The sequence below is a fragment of the Varroa jacobsoni genome, unplaced genomic scaffold, assembly GCF_002532875.2.
Source record: "Varroa jacobsoni isolate VJ856 unplaced genomic scaffold, vjacob_1.0 scaffold_446, whole genome shotgun sequence".
NCBI lineage: Eukaryota > Metazoa > Arthropoda > Arachnida > Mesostigmata > Varroidae > Varroa > Varroa jacobsoni.
In genome coordinates this window covers 66,466-87,233 of record NW_019213348.1, presented here as the reverse complement: position 1 = coordinate 87,233, position 20,768 = coordinate 66,466, and the positions used below count along the sequence as shown (strand labels likewise).

Sequence of the window (20,768 nt, the reverse complement as noted above, 5' to 3'; positions counted from 1 at the left end):
CAAGAAAATAGTTTACAGCTATCGGCTATGTTTTGCAAAGTCGTCTATCTAAGACTTTCTTTATTTAATAGTTCTGCCAGAAACGACGCTACCATCCACCAAGGGGCAATTCAAGATCTGCACGTGACGTTCGATCAGCGGCTGATCCATTGATGAAACGATTTTACACGGTGACGATGACTAACTTCGAGTAACTAGATGATATTTCTTCTCATCAGTCAGTGTCCATGAAAGGCCGTATTTCGCGTAGGTCTTGTACTTTACTGTTGCCTCAACGACGATGCCGATAAAAAAAAAAAGCAGAAAATAACATATGAAATGTCCACAAGGAACTGACATAAACAATCACTATAGCTTGCAGAATCAGTAGCAGCTATCCATCAGACGAGCAAATCGTCCAGGAGCCAGGATCGACTCACTCTATTACCTCCATGTCGTTGGCCTCAGCAAAGAATCATCACTAGCGATTGACGACGCTCATAGTTAGTTGCTCAACGCAGCGGTGGACAGTTGTCAACAAAACCGAACAGCTGACATCGTCGACGAACGACGACAAGAACAAACTGCAAAAAGTGGAGAAAAATGTCACCATGGACTTTGTATTGACGACGATAGCAGGGCGTCAATGATGGGGACCAGTGGATCGTCGTCATCGTCACATTCTGGGCGACATATCTAACTCCCCTGCAAAAAACAACCCAGTCGACCCGGGCTGTTTTTTTTTTTCTACTACTTTCCTGCCTTTGGTGATGACATCAGATAGGTGGAGGATGGAAAAATCAATAACTCCCCACGGGTGTTCGAGCTGAATATAGCCGTGAACAGGATCAATACAGCGAGGACGATTGGTACAGAACACGCTAGCACAGGCGCTGAGCAAAGCTTCTTAGGTGGATAAGAACGCAACACAAAACGGTATTAATGCTATCCATGTCACAAAGGAGTTAGCGCTCTGTCTACGACGGGCAAGTATATGTTTTCCACTCGAGCTAGAGCTTACGAATCCAACTGGCAGTCGATCAAATGCTAAAGATGACATTTCACTGACATTCGCCTTATGATCTCGTCGTCTCAGAACCGCCTTACGAATTGATTGTACGATTATTTTCGACATATTTTTTACTTGTTGCTTGTTCGCGGGATCTGTCATGAGCTTTCTGTGCGTCTTTATTATGAGTCTTCTTGATGATGAAACTTTGCTCCGCACCCAAGCTTCTAGCGCTGTGAAAATGGCTTGAAGAAGTAATTTTCGGGTGCGCATCGCCGCCAACCTGTGCATCGTATCATACACCGAACTCATAAACGAATGAAGTCAACGATGGTTGATAACAGGGGGGCTCGTCGTTGAAATACTATCATGATCACTAGATGCAGTTGTAGAGGGACGTTTTCAATTTCTGATGGCCCTGCCGTACCCCATCTACTCTTGCCCCCTACTTCCTGGTTCTCGTCTCTCTATGACTTGGCTGGACATATAGAATACACCTGCGTGCTGTATATTACAGGCAATTTGCAGGTTGCGTTCAGGATTCGGCTAAACTCTGGCGCTTACAAACGTATCAGGCTAAGGCACACTGTGCAATATATAACATAATAAGAATTTAGTATAGTCACAAAATAATGTAATTAATAGCACAGGGAAATTAACGCTTAATTAATGTCCGCTTTAGATTAGACGGACGAAAGCACAACACCCCCCAGATACGGGTAGCCAAGGCAACATTTACCCTAAACATGCCGAGATAACAGCAGTTCTAGCTAATAACAGCTATAGCATAAGGAGAACAATAACGAAATAAAGTCTAAGATTCATATAAGATCAGTTCATATGGAAAGAACTATTTCTACTTCGTAACGCATTACTAAGCAACAAATAAAAACAATTTAACTTTTCAAATAATTGTCGGGAAGTTAGAAGTTAACACTGCAACTTATCAAGCGGCAGTAAGCACATACCCATATAACAATAAAATGAGCTAACAAAATATATTGAAGCATCGTAGTTCGTCCGTCAGCCGATACGATTTATTCGAATCCTTACCATTACCGTTCGCATAATATATTTGGTTGCTTGTAAATACTGCCTGGTCCCCTGACACCACCTAACCCGGGTGACGTTACAAACATTACTACGAAGGATTTACCAGTTAAGCAAATCAGCCAAAGGTATCTATTGTTTTTTTTGGAGAAAAAACTATTTGCAATGTTGATACTTGCTTCTTACTTAAATGGTGGCATATCGTAGTTGTTCATATCATTGAACGAACGCTCCACAAAGCCCCCCGCATGACCCATGAAGACCTTACACAAAGTAACGTCTATTATAGATGTAATTAAACACGTAAAGCGTCGGACGCAATGAACGTTGTCATCTTTTAGTTCTATTCGACTGACCTACAAAGGCGGCACATAGCCTCAACGTAGCAACAATCGCGGTTCTCCATTATCCAATAGATTCGTCGTCACGAAAGCCACTAATTGCCGTTCACTGAGAAACCTACCCAAGTCATCGGACTCGAACATGATCGCTTCGTTGATCCGGAGCTTCCTACACCACTTCAGGAAATTTTCGGTATTGTCACGCGCGAAGAAGCTGCTTTTTTTTGCATCTGGCCAACATTTAAAGTCGAACGGTGGGATATTCGTCTGCAATAGGCCAATAGCAACAAAAGGTAAACAACAACAATAGTAAATCGCAGTACAAAACATAATACAATGTGTCGAAAAGATTTAGATAATCTTTTCTATTTAGATAACGTTCCTATGTTTAATCTAACGTTTATTTTAAGCTTTATCTTTCATTAAGTTGCTATATGGATATTAGGAAATGACAAAAAAAAACATTCTCCAAAATGCTAACACTACCAACAATTATATATGAGTAGCTAAAATGTTCTGATCCATATACACTCCTATAGTTCAGTTTTCGCTACGTGTCTTTTTTGTAGCTTCACATATGTAAACTATCTATTCCTGAGCGAATTCAAAAATAGCAATATTAAAATCTGGATATTAATTAACGTTCGACGAAGTCTACCGCTTATTGCTATACTATCTTATAGTAAAGTGCCTTTTTCGCCTGGCTGTCGGCTTGAGTGCATCAGATGCTGACAATCTTTAGTAAAAAAAAAACAAAAAATAACAACTAATCTTTCATCGATAATGAGTGACCCCAGGTAATCTATTTACCTCGACTCCGAATAGTAGATTTTGTCGTTTAAACTCCAAAGTAACGGAGAATTTCCCCGGGAAATCATTGCAGATCGTTATGCCTATGTTTTCATTTGTTTCGAATAGATCAGTTTCTTTCCTACATGTTCTTGCCTCCTGCTCGGCCTGTTTTCAGTGATCGTTAACGACCAAAATGCTATAGAAAAGCACAGTAGAAATCCACTTACAACGTTGATTTCCATAGATGGTGTCAGTCTGATTTAAGGCCCCATCGATTTCAAGCAATAATAACAGATAACACTGATTGATGTTCTGCTTTAAGCACCACAGCAATTTGTTCATATGTGTTTCCAGATTACAGGAGCCATACTACCTAATGTGTGTTTACCGATTAGGTTGAACGACGCGCGCACAAAGCAGAAACAGCCCCTAGCACTTCGCTCATCACTGATAGACTTGTTTCGAGCTCATTTGAATTTTTTTTTTTTTATAAGAAATATATTTTCAAGCTTTAGGTTAACTAGCAGCTGAAGTCTTTAAGACATTGTTTTGAATAGGACACATTTTGCACTAAAAAGCACTGAACAAAAATGTTTATTATAAGTTATTTTCGGTGACAATTATTCATATGTGAACCATTTTTAACAAACTGAGATAGAATCTTAAACGTTTGTAAAACCATCGGAAGTACATATGATTGTTATCCTTTCTTAGTTTTGTTTTTAAACTAAATTGTTATAACCTGACTATCGAATGGCCGAAAAGTGAGCTTTTTAAAAACGATTCACCTCGACCCAGCCAGTAGAACCATACGTATTTCTGTTGCATCTGGGTTAATCGTGCAAGCATCAATCGAGTTCAAGCACACTTCAAGATATTTACCGCTAAATATAGCAAAAAATAACGTCATGTTGTTAAAAACATCATATTAACATTAGTGAAAAAGAACGACAGCTTTTTTTGGTTGCCATTAGAGTTTTCATAAAACAAGATGCTGTTTGGTAAAAAAAGAAGGGCGGCTCATAATATCGAAAACACTAGCACCTGTCTGTCTTCAGGTAGTAAAGGTATAATATTACCAAATTTCATTGCGTAGTTCTGTTCAGTTAACACAAGTCTTTTTTCCTCTCTTTTACTGTTTACCTTCTTATTAAATCTTGAAGATATTAAATCTTGAAGAGATTTTTTGACTTTATAAAGTAATCTGGGATCTTTCTTTTTCTAATTTTTACACATATCTAACAAATTTGTTTTCACTATGCTTTTTCAGTGAGTAAATATTAGGTATCGTTTTTAGGAAAAAAAGTCCCGAGTGTTTTTTTGGTTAAAAGTAAGAGATTTTTCCTATCGGAATGGGTTTCTGGGGGGTTTTGCACGAAGAACAACAAAAATGACGTCCTTTTATACGAAACCACGATTCTTTCCACCACGTATGCAACGTTCTGCTTTCAGATTTTCCCAAATTAATCATTCTTTTCTGGATTGAACATAAACACCAGAGTCGCCTGATACGAGAAGTACACGCTATATATATATATATATATTTTGCTCATAGGCATCCACCATTTTTTCGACTTTAGTTTTTATATTTTAGTTAGTTTTCGTTACCTTCTGGATCCACTCCATCCGTTTTTATATTCCGCCACTACTTTATCGTTGTCTTTTGTTATTTTTCAAATCTAATCATGACCATTTTGGTCTCTCGTAGTCGCGCGTAATATATATATATGCGAAGCCTGTTTAAAATCGGATGCTACGCTTAAAGGTGCAGCGCTTGACCGTCCTCCAAATAGAATACTGTAACATCTGCAGACGGTTATTTATATTAGCATATTGTGTCGGGGTGACAAGATGGTCTTCGATTCTTGGTCGACTTCGGGCTTTAGGTGTTAAATTTTCAGTGTTCGACTTGCTTGGATTTCACTACTAAGGTAGACGGTGAGGTGCTCGGACTCATATGCACGCAACCTTCATATATCCTTTCACAATATTGTTAAGAAACAATAGCATTTTCGTCTCATAGGAGACATCTCTCTCTCTCTCTCCCTTCAACGCTCTAGTGTTTCACTACATGGCCGTCATTATCTTTATAAGCGGCCCCGTACGAGAAACATGTCTGAAATACAAGATTTAGTTTAAGCAGGCCAGCTTTCGCTCTCACTCATGCTAAAAAAATTGCTAATAATTTTGTGGGATAATAATCTGTTTTGTATAAAAAAAAAAACAAGCATATACTATACATGGTCCTATGGTCGAAGCAGATGACGCGTTTATATTTCTTGGACTAACAGTAGGTATTTCTGTAAGCTTCGACATTCGGGTAGTCGATCTAAGGGATACCTTGTATCTATCTTAATCTTATTCGAACAAAACGCCTGAAAGGTATAAGCGGAAGACGTCGATTCCGATAGCTACAGGCAAACGATATTTTGATTACTTACAAGCAAAAACGACGATCATGATGATGATTATAATTGTATTGTTTATAGTGTTTTGTATATCTATTGGAATAGGCGCGCTATGACAACGTGAAGATGACAGTGTTCCACCTGGTCGGGATACCTTGCCCACATACCCACCCCCAATCCCCCCGACGATTTTCACTGAACGCAATGAAAATGTATATGTGTGTGTTTATGCCTGCGCCATGCACAATTCAAACAAATAGTTGCCGCTACTATCCAGCTGACTTTTCGTGCCGTTGCAGAAGAGAAACTCCACCCAACCTACTATTCAAAAGGGGAAGACAATTGCAACGATCGCTCGTCCGCCCCACGTACGTTCAGTTTGTACAAACACACAGTTGTTTGAGCAACGGGTGCCACATCGACCCTGTTCCCGCTAGTGTAGCTACACACACATTACTGTTACCCACTAGATATATGTCTCCCTTTGTGTAGGAATGTATATCTAAGAATGAGCAACAGAATTCGATTTAATCGCAGACAAATCTATGCCAAACTGAAGGCGCACGTCAGTGGATAGGCGTCATCTTCCTCTGGAGGGCGATGGAAAAAGCAACAAGCAGCCAAACAGCGAAGACCGGTGAGTCGAAAAAGGCATAGCAGGCAACGGAATGAAGAACGGAAACGTACAGCTACCCGCTGTATTCGAAACGATCATGGAACGACAGGCGACGGATCCAACGAGGATTTTTGCAGGTGTGTAACGGTCACAGTTGCTGAACCCTTTATTACGGATAACGTACCTATCGGTTTTCTACGAATCACTACTTTGGTTGCCAGTTCACTTTGTACTAGTGGCTTAGCATTTCAGAATTTGAATTTCAAACTAATCAGATCTAGAAACAAAAAGATGTGACTGTAGCAACATCTTCGAATAGCTTCATTATTCTTTATCCATGTTTTGTTTGTCGGTTTTTGATAATCCGCTTTTCCTGTCCTGTTTTGACGGCCTAAACTTAAGGATACGTTTTGATTCGTAGAAATAATGCATAGCAGTAGTTTCAGTACCAAACGTAAATCCTGAATTTCTTATTTATAACGTGAACGCCTACGATAGCCAGTAAGATCGATAGAAAAGAAAAAGAATTCAGATTTAAATTGAAGTCCACAGTTGACGAAAGCGAGTAAACTGAAATGGAACCGAGACAAAATACAATGCTAGATCATAGCCAAATGTAATCGTACAACGAACTGCTGCCGGCGGCAAGGAACAACCGCTAGAGTTGTTCTAGGTCTAGGTAAACCTATAACGCAAAATCCGGTAACCATTTAAAGGAGATGGCTGATTATAGCCATCGTTGAGCGGCTACCTGCGCGAATGGGTGAGCAAGTAACTGATCAAAATCTATGCGGGACTCGGCCAATCTAGGAGTTACCGCTCTACAATTGCGAAAAAACAATACCAACGGTACTAGCAGCATTACAACTACTAGGACTACCAGAGCTACTAGCGCGACGGTATGAAACGCTGCTCGACGAAGACTTGCCAAAACTTGTTTGAAGATCTATCCTTCAAACCTTCATGTTCTCGTAGGTACTAGATTGTTGATGCCAGCTGCCGCAATCCGTCGCTCATCAGCAGCTGCAGAGCTCCTGTTCGACGATGATACGTCCGGTTTTAATACCACCGTCACAGTTTCGGAGCATGCCACAATTCACAGCACGGCGTGCTCATGTGGTGGCGTACCATACCGGCGCGATTCAATTCGAGAGGCCCCCAGGAAAAGTGGCCCGTGTTCATCGTTTGTGGAATTATTCAAGTCGTGAACTTCGTCATTCATCTCGAAAATTAAACGAGCTTACTACCAAAAGCGCTTCTCAGTAAATCTTGTTGGCTGCACGAGCACCCAATATCCCAAGCAGCATGATACGCACGTCGCTGCTTCAGCTAAACTAAAACTAAATAAAAGGTAGCTTTTTTTTTTTCTAGCAAAAGCAGATCCAGCGAGCAATTTTTGAGAGCAAAGGATCGGTTCTACATGATGCGGATATGATGAACAGGGGGCATAGAGCGAGGTGGGCGAAGGACAACCGAATCTCTGCCATAGTCGTGGCAGGTTAATGAAGTACAATCAAGAGAAAAAGGCACAGTTGGACTCGTGACGTAAGCGCCTCCCAAAAAGGTTTCCGTGGGTCGGACGGTTGTTTTCGTTTGCCCTGCAATATCTTCTAGCACAGTAGATTCCGTTGATTACATCGTTCGTAAAGCATGATCAATTTGAGCGAAACAATTCGACTGTCGTGTGTGACATAGCGGCAGCATAAAGAATAATACCTAATTCGGAATCGGTACATAAGCCTTTTACCGCAGCTAAACGAGATAGGCAAAGGACGTTGTCAGAGTTGTATCGAACGAGCTCACGTGGCTGTATATATCTTTGTATATGTAGGTTCAGTAATATTGTACATATCCGTGACCACGGAGACGAAGCTGCCGTAGCAACGAAAAAGATGACAAGAATAGATTTTCGTACCGTCCACAATCTATAAAAAAAAATCGAAGAATTTTGTACGCTGTGTTAGATACGTTTCATTTTTAAAGCTAAACGGCAACACTTTCTACAATCAGCGTCATACACTACCAGTATAGGCCAATAATAATGCTTTTTCTTTTTTTAAATAACAAGCAAAAGGTAGCGTACCTACACTGTACTAAAATTAATATCACATTTATAATATAAATACGGATGTGTAGATTTTCCAAACCTTAGTCGTCGGAGTTTCTTGCTCGATTTGCTGCGCCCGCATCTGAATAAGCCGCGCCAATCTACAAACTACGACGCCATTGTCGAGCTTGCTCATAAAGTTGTCTGCCGTTATATCCGATGTGTCTGAACGGTCGAAACAACAAATAAGGAAATACGCGTAACTAGCTGATCTTACAATGCACAGCGATCCCTTAAGTTTTCAAAGAACTTAACGAGGAACAATTTGCGGAAATACTTCCCTAGGGTTCTTAGCACCACCCTTTCCATTTCCTTTGAACAATGATCTTCTCATGGGTTTTCCGTTTACGATATAACATTGGTGGTCTTGCTGATTCCTGGTCGGGGTTTAGTTACGCTAATGGAAGATCTATCAAAGACTGTTCTATTGAACAATAATAATGACTGATGAACATATTATAGTTGGTATATTATATAACATATAGTAATATGCAGTAAATAAGTATAGCACTCTTACAATATTTTAGCCCGATTACCTATATATATATATATATTACTTGCTTTACTCCATAGGAACTTACCAAGAACTGTATTAAGCCAGTCTGCCAGATCTTCTTTAAGTGGCCACAGGTGCATTTCCTCGCGTTTTTTCACCCGAATATAAACCTCATCAACTCCAAGGTCGCCCGAAAGGCCCGACATGCCGCCTACCCCAATCCATGACTCATCCGAGCACAGGCTGAACGATTCATCTGACGTGTGTCGACTGTCCTCGTTTGGACTGCATAATAACCTGCAAATATAAACAATTCGATATATATATGAAAAGACCTTTTATGCAAATACATGTACAAGTTTTGTTCGAGTAAGCCAGCGAGGTATGATACATATACATTCGACGAATTTTTTTTCTACAGCAGCCAGTGAGGATCATAGGCTTATTCTCACACGATTTAATCGAGCTTTTTAATAGATGAACCCTAGGGATGTCATTTTTCGTCCATGTACTTCAATTGAAGCGCATGATAAAATTTATTAATCAGAAAAATTTCCCAGGAACAATCACTAAACGTTCCAAAGGGGCTGAGTATCGCTAAGCATCGCTGACAGCTGCGTACTTTACTAATATCGCGGCTGCTTCCCTAAGGTCCAAAGCTTACACAGCGAAGCACATCGGTGACATCGTGTGAATCGTATGGTCCCTTAACAGATATTTGCAGCCTGTCCAAAACCACTAAACAATGAATTAGATTATAACACAACACAAACATGTCTTTTTTAGAATGATCATGAGAAGGTACGAGAGACGTGTGGATACGGTTTTTATACGAGGCTCATCTCGCACAAAAACCGTATCCACACGACACGACACCACACGAAGAATATACGCCGTTCCAACATGTCTTGAAACAGTGAGTGTGCAAAAGGCCCTTGTGAATCACACAGGCTGATATTCTCCGGAGTATCCTCTCCTAACGGACGTACGCTTAATAGGACTACAGAAATTGTGACAAATAAGACTACTGTTTGTTTATAAGATTCTATGGTGTTGATATCAGCACCTACATTCGGCATTGCCAGTACGTTGGCATATCAGCAAAACCGACGGCTGTACATTGCTATCACGAAGTTAAACAGAATCCAGAGGGATAAAGCTACGTATCTCCTTTCGTATTTCTATTCTACTCAATTGTTATAGATTAATTGACAGGCAAACGGCTTGTTCTTTCTGTTCCTGTCCACGGATATCATTGGTCCATTAAGTGTCGCACCATTTTGTTGGATCTTATCGCTCAATACGTACTGCACGTGTGCAAAAATCATTACGTACATCGGAGAATGTATCTCGCTATAGTATAATAGTCGTCCAACAAAAGATAGCAAACGTACCTCTGCAATGATCACACGTACTTCTATGAAGGTGTGGTCAGGCCATTATCAATTTTTGTATAATATTCAACGACAAATTAGAGGAGGGTCGCTCTCTGCTCATTTTTATTGGCACAGAAACATTAGATACAATAGTTTATTGCAGATTAATCCCGATAATGATGATGATGCGAATGCTTTCGGTGATTAAGATAAGGTGCAATGTTTAAAAAACCTAAACGTGACGCCGAAAGAGTCGGGGATTGCGACGCTTCGCTTATGTCCATATGAATACACATACATGATTCGCAACGCTCGGTGCCGCCATTCATTTGTAAAAAAAAAAAACGGCCAGCAAATCTCGCGCATGGGGCAAACAAGCAGCCAATGGGGAACGCCGGAAGCGCTTTATTGGTCTACACCTTTCGAACTGTATGTACGATTGAACTACTTTATTTATAATTAGATACCCTTCGGATTTGTAAACATCGTTTAACTCGCCGTAGAGCTGCTTCTTTTACCCCTCGGGAAATTAGTATACTTTGCTTGTTTGCCTCTACCTCTACCCTAGTTGCCTATCACCAGTTTTCTACTACTAGAACTCTTTTCGTGGCTTCATTAAGCCTGTTCTGACATAGATATTTAAGGGCAATTGAGTTATTCAAGCGTTGCGATGACTGATTGAGTTTTATGTGGGTACAATTCAACATATGATCAAGTTTGGCTGTTACCTGGATTGTTTGCGCTGTTTTAAGTGTCGCATGCTTTCACGAAGACCCCTGGCCAAAGGAGATGCTATGCTTTTTTGTAACAGACGCTCCGGGGAAGCGTCGTCCTATTGGCCAATAATAGGTAGTACTTCCAACAGAACGAGCCTGGCAGCCGGGCTAACAGGTTAGAAATGCTGTCTGCCGATTGCGACGCTTATTCGTCACTGGATAATCGACAAAGACTTAGACACGCCAACGTCATACCTGGATCTGTACGCAATCTTAATTACTGCATAATAATTGTATTATACAGAATATTGATAAAAGTTCGTAAGTTTCTGGCCCATCACTCGAGCTCGTGAGAAGCACAAGCTAGCGCTTTATATCATGAAAAGCCGTTACATTTAACGTCAGGCCAAGTATATGTAGGTCAGAAAAGCTACGATGCCACCAAGTAAACAGACTAAAAGTAGACAAAAAAACACTAAACTTACTGGGCAGTATATCCCTCCTTAAAGACGCGACAGCACTTAAGTACGGCTCAATAAACAGATGTAACAGAAGATATCAAGATTTTCCATTTCACAGCCACTGACAAGACACGAAAGGATTCGCTTGCATATCGACGGCATTTACACGCTCTGCACTACACGCACAGTCTGCCTGCTCAAATCAAGATAAGATAAAATTCAAAGGTCCCTTCGGGCCTACGCTTGGCGATGCGGCCATCACGACCGCAATTTACGTAGACCCCCGGGCGACTCGAGCGTCGTAAGTGACCACTTTATCATTTCGTTGCTCGGGGGTTGGCCGCCCCGAGCAAAGAACGTGGCGGCGGTGGTAGAGGCAGTAGCGACAGTAAATATCGCCCGACTGGGATCTTTCATGAGCACTGCATTAGCCTGTTGTGTTTGCTGTAGAAGCAGTAGCAGAGTAAATATGTAGAAAGAAATTTCTATTGTGGGTTAGACTTTGAACCCATGGGCTAGAGATACGGCGTTCGTGCTCATAGGACTAATGAATAAAACCAGCTCAAGCTATCGCTGTTATTTTTGGGGCTAACAGATCTATTAAGTTTGGGCAGAAATGGTTCATCAAACGAACGAGCAAGTATTTCGTTATTTCAGTATTCAATTTTATTCACTCGGAGCCTCCGTTGTTGATTCTACTTCCGAATCAAAATCAGCGCGCCACGCACACGCGACGTCCTCCTAGGTTCGGCATTATTAACGATAGTAGACAAATGTCCCCTTTATATATATGTACATATAGGCGGACAAGTGACTATATTTGGCAAAGGTACGAACAGCGGCAATTTATAGTTGACTGGAGGGTGGCGTAAAATAAAAACGTAATGTCATACGTGGCTCTATCCTCATCCGTGTATGAACAGTGTTGCCCTTGCCAATGGCAGGTGCGACTAGCTTTAGCGCTATGGGCTGACCCATACGTATGCGAGATCCAGTATCTATAAGGGACCAGAGTCATAATACTACAAAAGCTCTCATTGTTCCGGTGGTGTTTGTTGTTTCGTTATGTTTTCCCAGCTGGCATCCCCAATAGTTGTTGTTGTTAAATAATGTTGCTACGCAGAGGGAAACTCTATGGTGTGCGCTCAGGCTGGTTGACCATCTGACTTGAGGTCAACACGAAACGCACTCGTTAAATTGTTTGCGCCGCTGTATCTATTATGGAAATAATGGTTTCTAATGAAAGCATTCGACGAGAGACGTCACTGTTTATGCCAGTGACTGTTGTCGTTCCACGTCGTAGGGATTGAGAAACGTACAAGCCGAATATATGATGATCAATGTGGACGTATAGCTAACTACAACTAACAATAGCCCCCTATTGTTACGTACGTTATTGTCGTATCGTCAACGACTGGAAAACGGTTTAGTTCAATTTTGGACAACATTAAAAGACAGAGGTACATTGTAATTGTTGTAAAGGCAACGACTGATATTTCATCAAAATTGTATTGGCACACTATATTGATACCTAGCTTTATACGGAACGGAGTGTTGGCCAACTCTGAACGTCGGAGTAGCGTTTCAATGTCCAACAGCTTAACCTGGCAAGACAGGTAGCTTCTCAGAAACCGAAAGTCATCTACCACTACTACTACTATATGACTACTTCATACTTAGTATTCAGACAGGAACAGTTTGAAATCTTCAATCCTTCAAAATAAGAAATTACTCTTCTGCATTTGTCTTTGACAGACCGAAGTGGTACTTATTTTTTAGCATAAGTTCACTGACCGATTTTCAAAAAAAAAAAACAAGTATTGGCTTATCGTACCAGAAAAATAGTTTCATACTACATCTTCAATACACAAGCAAAAAGTACTCAATATGAGTACTTTCTCATAGCCGCAGAACTTGTCTTTGTGGTCGCTTGATAAGACCGAGTCACCCTATGCATCACTTTACTTAGTCTAGGTTGACGTCAAAATTCTATTGATACCCACTAAATTACGAATAAAGTAAGTGCTTTCGACGTACCTAACTAACTTCACTGAGAAAGCAGTGTAAAATGTTGTTTGATTGAGCTAAGCATCATTGAAAAATTATTTAGAATTGTGTGGAATTCTATTTGCTATCTTAACTAAAGGCGCGTGTCTCATTCTGCGGTTCTTACTCCCAAAATCTATGCAAACGGCACAATGATTAATTATAATTCCGAATATTACCGTTTAGATGGACTACAAATGACTTGGCACGTTGACGCCTGCGAGCTGTCGTTCATACTGATAAATGGGAAAATTCGGGATCATCAAAGTCCAATGTTCGTTGGGGAATTTTCGGCGCTACTTCGCAATCGTCTTTCACGGACCCCACTTATTCAGATTCAAGATCCTCCAGGCTGCGGAAATTACCTCCGATTCGCTTGCAGCACTACAGTATACAATAGCGCGGACACGTAACATGGGTTCCGCATAATCGAAACATCTTTTTGACAATGTACAAGTATAGGGCCCGTTTGACCGGACGTGCTTACAATGATTATGAATGCTGTTTATAGCTAGGACAATAGGACAACCGAGCAATGTGGATAGCTAGCTACTACAAGAAATTTGTCTCGTCGAAAGCAACACTGCGGATGTCTTAGGTCAAACTAGGTCCTCAGTCACGAATCTAACAGCCTGCTCCGTTGAATAAGGGATCATGTGTCATGTGATTTTTTTTAGTTACGTCTTTCACAGGGTGTGTCGCAGGAAAGCTGTTTCACGAGCCCAAAATCGACTAACCTGGATGAACTACTTAGCAGAATTGAGTGTGGCGTAGCTACCATCTGACTAAGTAAGCTATTACGTTACGTGTGTATTTTGTTTAAATTTTCTTAAGTTTTTTTGATGAACCCACCTGGAGTTGTTGTTATGGATGAACGAAAATTTGCTGTTCTGGATAAAGTCTTCAGAATGAGCACGGATATGCCGCTGGCCCCTGGGGGCCGCCACACCGCTTGTTGGCGCCGCCATCATTACTAGGGAGCAACACGACCTCGCGCTGGGTTCAAGAAAATTAATGTCCGTTTTGCACTTTCACATTGGCTGGCGGAAGCTCACGGGCGACGAGTGATGACAAATTTACATGACGACCTGCAACAAAAAATAACGATGATACCAATTAGTTCGCGTTCCTTCTATTCGGCAATGCCGTATTTATAAATACTTTCTATGGAATTAATCGTGTTGCAGAAAATGTGCCTTCAATTCATCAGTAAACTCGGCATGATAGGACAAAATTGCATGGATTCTACGAAGCCTCTCCTTCATTGTTAGCAATCTTCTGCAGGACCATTGACGAGGTCGTCGTAACTTCGAAAGAAAACCATGTACGGCATTAATTGCAGGAAAGAAGACAGATGCTCACGCTTTTTGGTAGAGGTAGACCGAGCTGGGAAAGTCGCAAAGGTCTCGGCGATCATTAACGACTAGGTGTTTCTGATTCCAACTAAGCATTCGAGTGGAAAAAGTCAAAGGCAGGATAGGTAGCGCGGTTGACTCTAGCTTTTAGATCTTTTTTCTTCTATAAAAAAACTTTGTAGACACCAATTTCTTGACGCTTAAGGTCAGCTGTTTATTCGAATAGGAATATGCTGTAAAATAATTTCCGTGCATAGATTTCCGTCTAAAAAACCTCACCGTATAAATACGTACCAAATATATTTGTAGGTTTCCAAAAAATAACTGAGCCCCGCAATATAATGAGTTGACTGGCGTCGCTTTAGCCTTGCTAGATCAATCTTAAGCAAAAGCTGTCTAAAAGTAATAAGTTTAAAAAGTACCTGTTAATTCCGACGACAGTTGTCAAACACTACAAATTTTCCTTTATACAGTTAGTATTATACATGAGAGAAAGTGTGTCTCTGTGTTTAGATATATAATCAAACTATCTACTACATAAACAACCGCAAATACGGCAGGCTGGTTCAATCGGTTCGCTGTCTAGGCGGTACAACCACAATTATATATATATAGAGCCTGGTGCTGGTAAAAGCTACGACCACTGGTTTAGGTCACCACAAATATGTGCGGACCAAAGCGTTCAACCCGTCTTTAATTGAGCCAACAAATCAGAGGGTTCATATTCAACGATAGCGCGACTTTTATTTTTCGATACCCTAGTTACGCGCGCTTCATCATAGAGTTAGGGATATATGATAGTGGATCGGCAAGCATCCCATACGTTTCTATGGTGTCAAACTTCCGATCATGAGGCGGAACGTAGAACAAATATTTATGCCTGTGTTAATGATCTATCACCCAATACGCCTGATCTTTCGAAGACGCCGTAGAATCAGCAATAGACTACATACTTATATAAAGTTTACATCTGCGTACAGCCGATATTCTAGCATTGAAAACGGCTTTTTCGGGCTATATCTTGAGTGATTCGCAATTTTTCCTAGTACGTATTATGACAGATAGCAATGTTGATGAGCGCAATTGTGATGCTTCGCGTCTAACTATGGAAACTTGGTTTAGCTGTTCTGTTCTGTTCTGCGTGAACTGAATGCCCTTAGCATTTACCACTACTCGGCCGTACCTTATCTTAATGCAGCTTGTGCTAGTACAACAAACTCCGCCGTAACACAGTGTGTGCGTGTTATTGCTGGCGTTTGTTAATACAAAAAACCCAAAAACAACGAAACATTTTTCGTTGCAGTTCTCGGCTTCATGACACTGCGCGCTTCAGTAATATAGCTTCCTCTATCGCGTTTGATGCGTTTCATATTCGAAAAGCAGGCTAAAGTATACCACACCAAAGATGCTATCGTAACACGGCGAAAAGTAGGTACGACATCATTATCATCTGGCAATAGCCATTTTTTTTTTGTTTGATACTCACATGTTCTAGCGTTCCCGTTTATCGTTTGGGACGTTATCACGAAAATAATCACTTTGTTTCTATTTGTTAAAGTTAGCAATCTTCAATATATCAATCTTTCATCTGGCGACCTTTTGCTGCTCTAGTTAGTAGCGTCCTGTTAACTTAATTTTCTGCGAAAACCGCTCATGTTGCGACGCGCGCGACCATCGCTGGGACACGCTTGTATTCGTTTTTCTCCGAGTAAGAGACTTACCCGTAGGACCATTATAAAGCATTTGATTTAGACTTCTATTCTTTTGACCTAAAATGGGTTGCCGCCAGCACAATGTCCATAGGTAACTACAGACTTCAGTAGGTTATCTCTGGCAAAAGCATCCGAGATTGTCTTAAGCGTCTATGCACTACTACTCAACCTATGATATAGTGGAGGCTACATTCCTCTGAAGCAACAGCTAACGGGCGCTGGCTTGGATCATTCAAGCTAGTTTGAGCCGAACTTGAACCGTTTATGAAACGGTTTTAGTTTTATTGAAACTTGCCCGAAGCATTTAGGCTAGATCTCTAAGTTAAAGTATGCACTTAAGCCATGTATAGAAACGAACCCCAGTGAAACCCCTTTTACCAAATGCGACCTTCTGTTACCGCTTTTAGCCAGCTATTCGCATTAGTTATCGACGCGAAGTTCAACCTAAAATGTTTCTGCTTTGCTACGTACAACTATGGTTTTTTGCCATTGCCAGAAGCTGCATAATCCTTCTATGCGATCAGCCCGTCGGATGAGGCCTTGTTCAGCATCGGAACCGACTGTTTCTTACTAACTGATCCCGGAAGACACTTCGACACTCCACTAGACAAATGAATATTTTATTAACAAAAATAAAACTGTCGTCCTCAGTAAATTGTTTACCCAACTGTTACCAACGCTGCACGGTTGTTATAAGCGTTTAAATTGTACTAATATTAATAATAGTGTCACTTAATTTAGCTTCACGAAAAATGTAATCTAGCTCACATCGTGGACGGCTTTCCTCACCTTTTACCGTAAGCAAGCATCGTCTGCGATGCACATAAGCTCGTAGACTTTATTCTGTCTGGAAGATACATTATTTTCGATTTATATACGCCATTTATTTTATCAGATGCAGAAACTGAGGCTTGATATGTGTGTGTGTGTGTGTAAAAAAAAAAGGAAATCGGAATAACGACATCGTCTTAAAGAACATATAAGAAAATGCAGTTAGAAAAATCGGCTTGGAGCCTCTTCTCAGCGTTTCGACTAGCTGCGCGTCGTATTTCCTGTGCACAGAATATACGAAATGTCTTTTATGAAAATAACCTTTTCTTCAAGCTTTTATCTCTTGTAAAAACACTAATATCCCAGCAGATTTGTACAGGGACCGTGTTTCGACACGTGCTGACGCTGCGTATGCAATAGTATGAATCTGCAAAAATCATCGCATTATTGCACACAGAACAGAGCAAGTTCCTAGCGAAATCAACGAATCATTGCCTGTCGGTCCTCTCTAGACTGCATAATCGGCCACCACCAGGAGCGATTACGTATTACCCGCTACAAATAAACAGCATTAGAAAATCTTCGATTATATAGCACGTACACATTCAATCATTGTGTAACGCCAGTAACGCGATAGTGATAGCAGTACTATTGCTAATAGTAGCGCTAGCAATATCAAACAAACGATAGATGACGACCACGTTTTCTTACTGTTATTGCCCCTCTGCCTTTCCTGCCCGCATTTTTTTTTATTGAACCAGCCGTTGTAATACGTTCAAGCGCAGTTAGTAACGGTCGCTGTCACCGATAATAGTCAGACGCTCAGTCATCCGCCAATTGTTCGGGCTCTGAAACGGCGCCAAGAACGACGCAGTACTGCTCAACAAAAATGGCGCCAAACTAGCCCCCGCATTTCCCAGTGTCGTTCGCAGGGGAGCCTGAGGATGCGGGCGAACAGCAAGGAAAGGGAAGAAATTAGGGGGGGGGGGGGGATGGACGTTTCGTTCAATGTGCTGCTGTTTTGTCGTCGCCACCGCCGCCAACACCAACGTCAATACGTTGGCAACAGACCGTGGTAAAGGCCCCGCTGGTCAAATCATTACCGGCATCATGAACTGCCTTCGTCTGTTGCCCATTTCGTCGTCGGCGTCGACGACGTCATCATGACGGGAAGAAATAGCAGCAACAGCAGTGCCATAGCGTCATCACTGCCGTATCCACCGCTGCTGACGAACGGATGGTCGACATTCAGCGTTCGGCAGCTTCTGCAGTTCTTCATTGTGTTCGCACATTCTCTCTCTCTCTATCTCTCTCCCTCTGCCTCTCAAGCCCTTCACGCGTGCACTACCTGTATCACTATAATCGTTACTCAACGCGTACTAGAAGTGATTCGTATGGGGGTTTGCCTTGCGTCGACGGTCGACTAGCAGAAACCACCGCCGTTCACGTTTGCCTCAGACGCTTTGTTCTACAGAGCCCTTTTCCATCTCATTTTCTTGTACCCTTTTGCCGCGACTTGAGCGCGACAGGCAAGCCACTAGTCCCATCGACAGGCAGAAAATACACTAATACAGCTTTTGCTGCACAGTTATCTAGCGAGCAAACAAACAAACAAACATGCCAAATAAAGCTCTGCCCTGACTACGGCCAACTATACCATCGTACTGAGCGTGAGTCGATGCTTGTGTTTGTAGCGGGGTTCGATTATAGCATACATAAATAAATAGTTGATTTCGTTCGATTTGAGCTTTACTGGCTACTTTCTATCTATTTATTTAGCGCACAAATTCTACGACTATTGTTCTCGTTTTTGCTATCGGCGCTGCGCGATCAGAACGACCTGGAAAAAGGCCATTGGTATCATCGACCAGTAAGACGTCGTTTTTTGCCATTCTGAGTTACTGCTGTTGATCTTCACCAATGCAAAACCTGCAAACTGAATTTTCACGCTGCTGTCAGGTTTTGAGGCGGAAACGTACATAAGGGCGCCATAAAACGCGTCAGCGAACGACAAAGAAAAATGGTGCGAAGCTTCTGTCGATGTGCATTACGCTATAGAAAGGGGCTACAACGACAAATGAAGAGCCAGGACAAGCAAACCTCGTCCGTGCACGGCCTTTCGACTATTTTACAGGATGGACTTGTAGTCTTTATGTAGTCTTCTTCTAACAGTAGTTTTTGTGCAGCTAAAAGTCATACGCCCACCTAGCATCTTGATCTGCATGCCATTTTACTATTGCTACTATAGCTGACAGCGTCAAACGGTTGAATAAAATGCGGGCTAAAACAATCTAATTGTGCAGATTGGATATGATGGCTTAATGCCGTACGAGGGAGCGACTGTTGTGCTAACAGTTGTATTGGTCGCAATGTACCTCGATGGCAAATAGGGCGACGCGGTTGCCTCGTAAGAGACGTAATCGTCGTAAGAGACTTTCGTAAGATCCATTGGAATGAATTGGCTACACAGAGATTTCGCATTTCGTCTTCATATGCATACTACAACTTCAGAGGTGTGCCCCTTTACTCTTGGCAAATGCAGGCGCCGGACGCCAGGAAGGTCCCACAAAAAGAACACTTCGAGAACATGTTATACGTACACGTTAGAGGTACCCGTCAGATACAAAAAAAAAATAGACCAAACGCCAGTTCCTGGCGTAATGTCTAGCTATCTTCAGGGATGAAACTCGTAGCACTAACCGACCTAGCACCACTAGCAACCATTGCGAAATGAAAATAACCTCATTGAGTTTTCGATCGGCGCTAACAATCACGACGAGGGCGGAACTGGTTAAAATGTATAGTGTATCGCTAGCGACCCGAGCGATTCCTAGGCCCGTCCATCAGTTCCCTAGCTTCTATCTAGAAAGTGGCTCACGAACGGTACTGAAGCCACATTGCTTCTTCGAAGCACTATATTGTACTGAGCGTGCTCAACGCTCAATGTCTATAAGCACGTAAATGAAGTGCAACCACACCAACAAACAAAGGCTTCGCGATGCTACACTTACCGTTGTTATTGTTAAATAACTTGCGTGGGTAAATGAGGGATAGGCATTGTAAGCCAATCCATCGAAGTTGCAAAATAATAAATGGCTCAGGGATATGATTACTGCTGTTGGGGGAAACAATATCAAGCGGCGGCATCAGCCGTGTGTGCTTGATCGGGAACACCGGAGTGGCGGCAGTGAAACGAATAGTGGCTAATAGATGGATATTCATCAAGGTGAATGCATCTGGTCAGAAGACTAGTAGTCAGACCGTCAGCGCGATGCTAAAGTTGGTGACAACGGCCGTGATAATGCTGCGTCTGCTGCTGCTGCCACCGTAGGTCGTTATAACCACACAGCACGAGCTTAACAGAAACAACCAGCGTACAAGGCGCGTACTGCTGCCGACTGCTAACGTAGCTAAAATTATTTTGCTTCTGCTAATAATAGCGAGACATATGGTAACGTCGACGGCAGCGAGCTCTTTAAACAAATGCAATTATCCCACGTCCCCCCTTTGTTTTTTGGACGTCACTGTTGCTG

The 20,768-nt window shown here is 41.8% G+C and overlaps 1 protein-coding gene across 2 annotated transcripts in view; it reads right to left on the bottom strand.

Moving 5' to 3' along the window:
• LOC111260487 (uncharacterized) overlaps positions 1-20,768 on the bottom strand; it is a 34,659-nt gene that overhangs the window by 12,254 nt on the left and 1,637 nt on the right. For both annotated transcript variants that reach the window (XM_086968357.1, XM_086968356.1), the window contains exons 2-5: positions 14,250-14,485; positions 8,884-9,095; positions 8,343-8,467; positions 2,502-2,646 (exon numbers count right to left, since the gene is read on the bottom strand). In XM_086968357.1, the coding sequence (XP_086824483.1) occupies positions 2,502-2,646; positions 8,343-8,467; positions 8,884-9,095; positions 14,250-14,368 (601 nt within the window). In that variant the 5' untranslated portion in view covers positions 14,369-14,485. The remainder of the gene's footprint in view (positions 1-2,501; positions 2,647-8,342; positions 8,468-8,883; positions 9,096-14,249; positions 14,486-20,768) is intronic.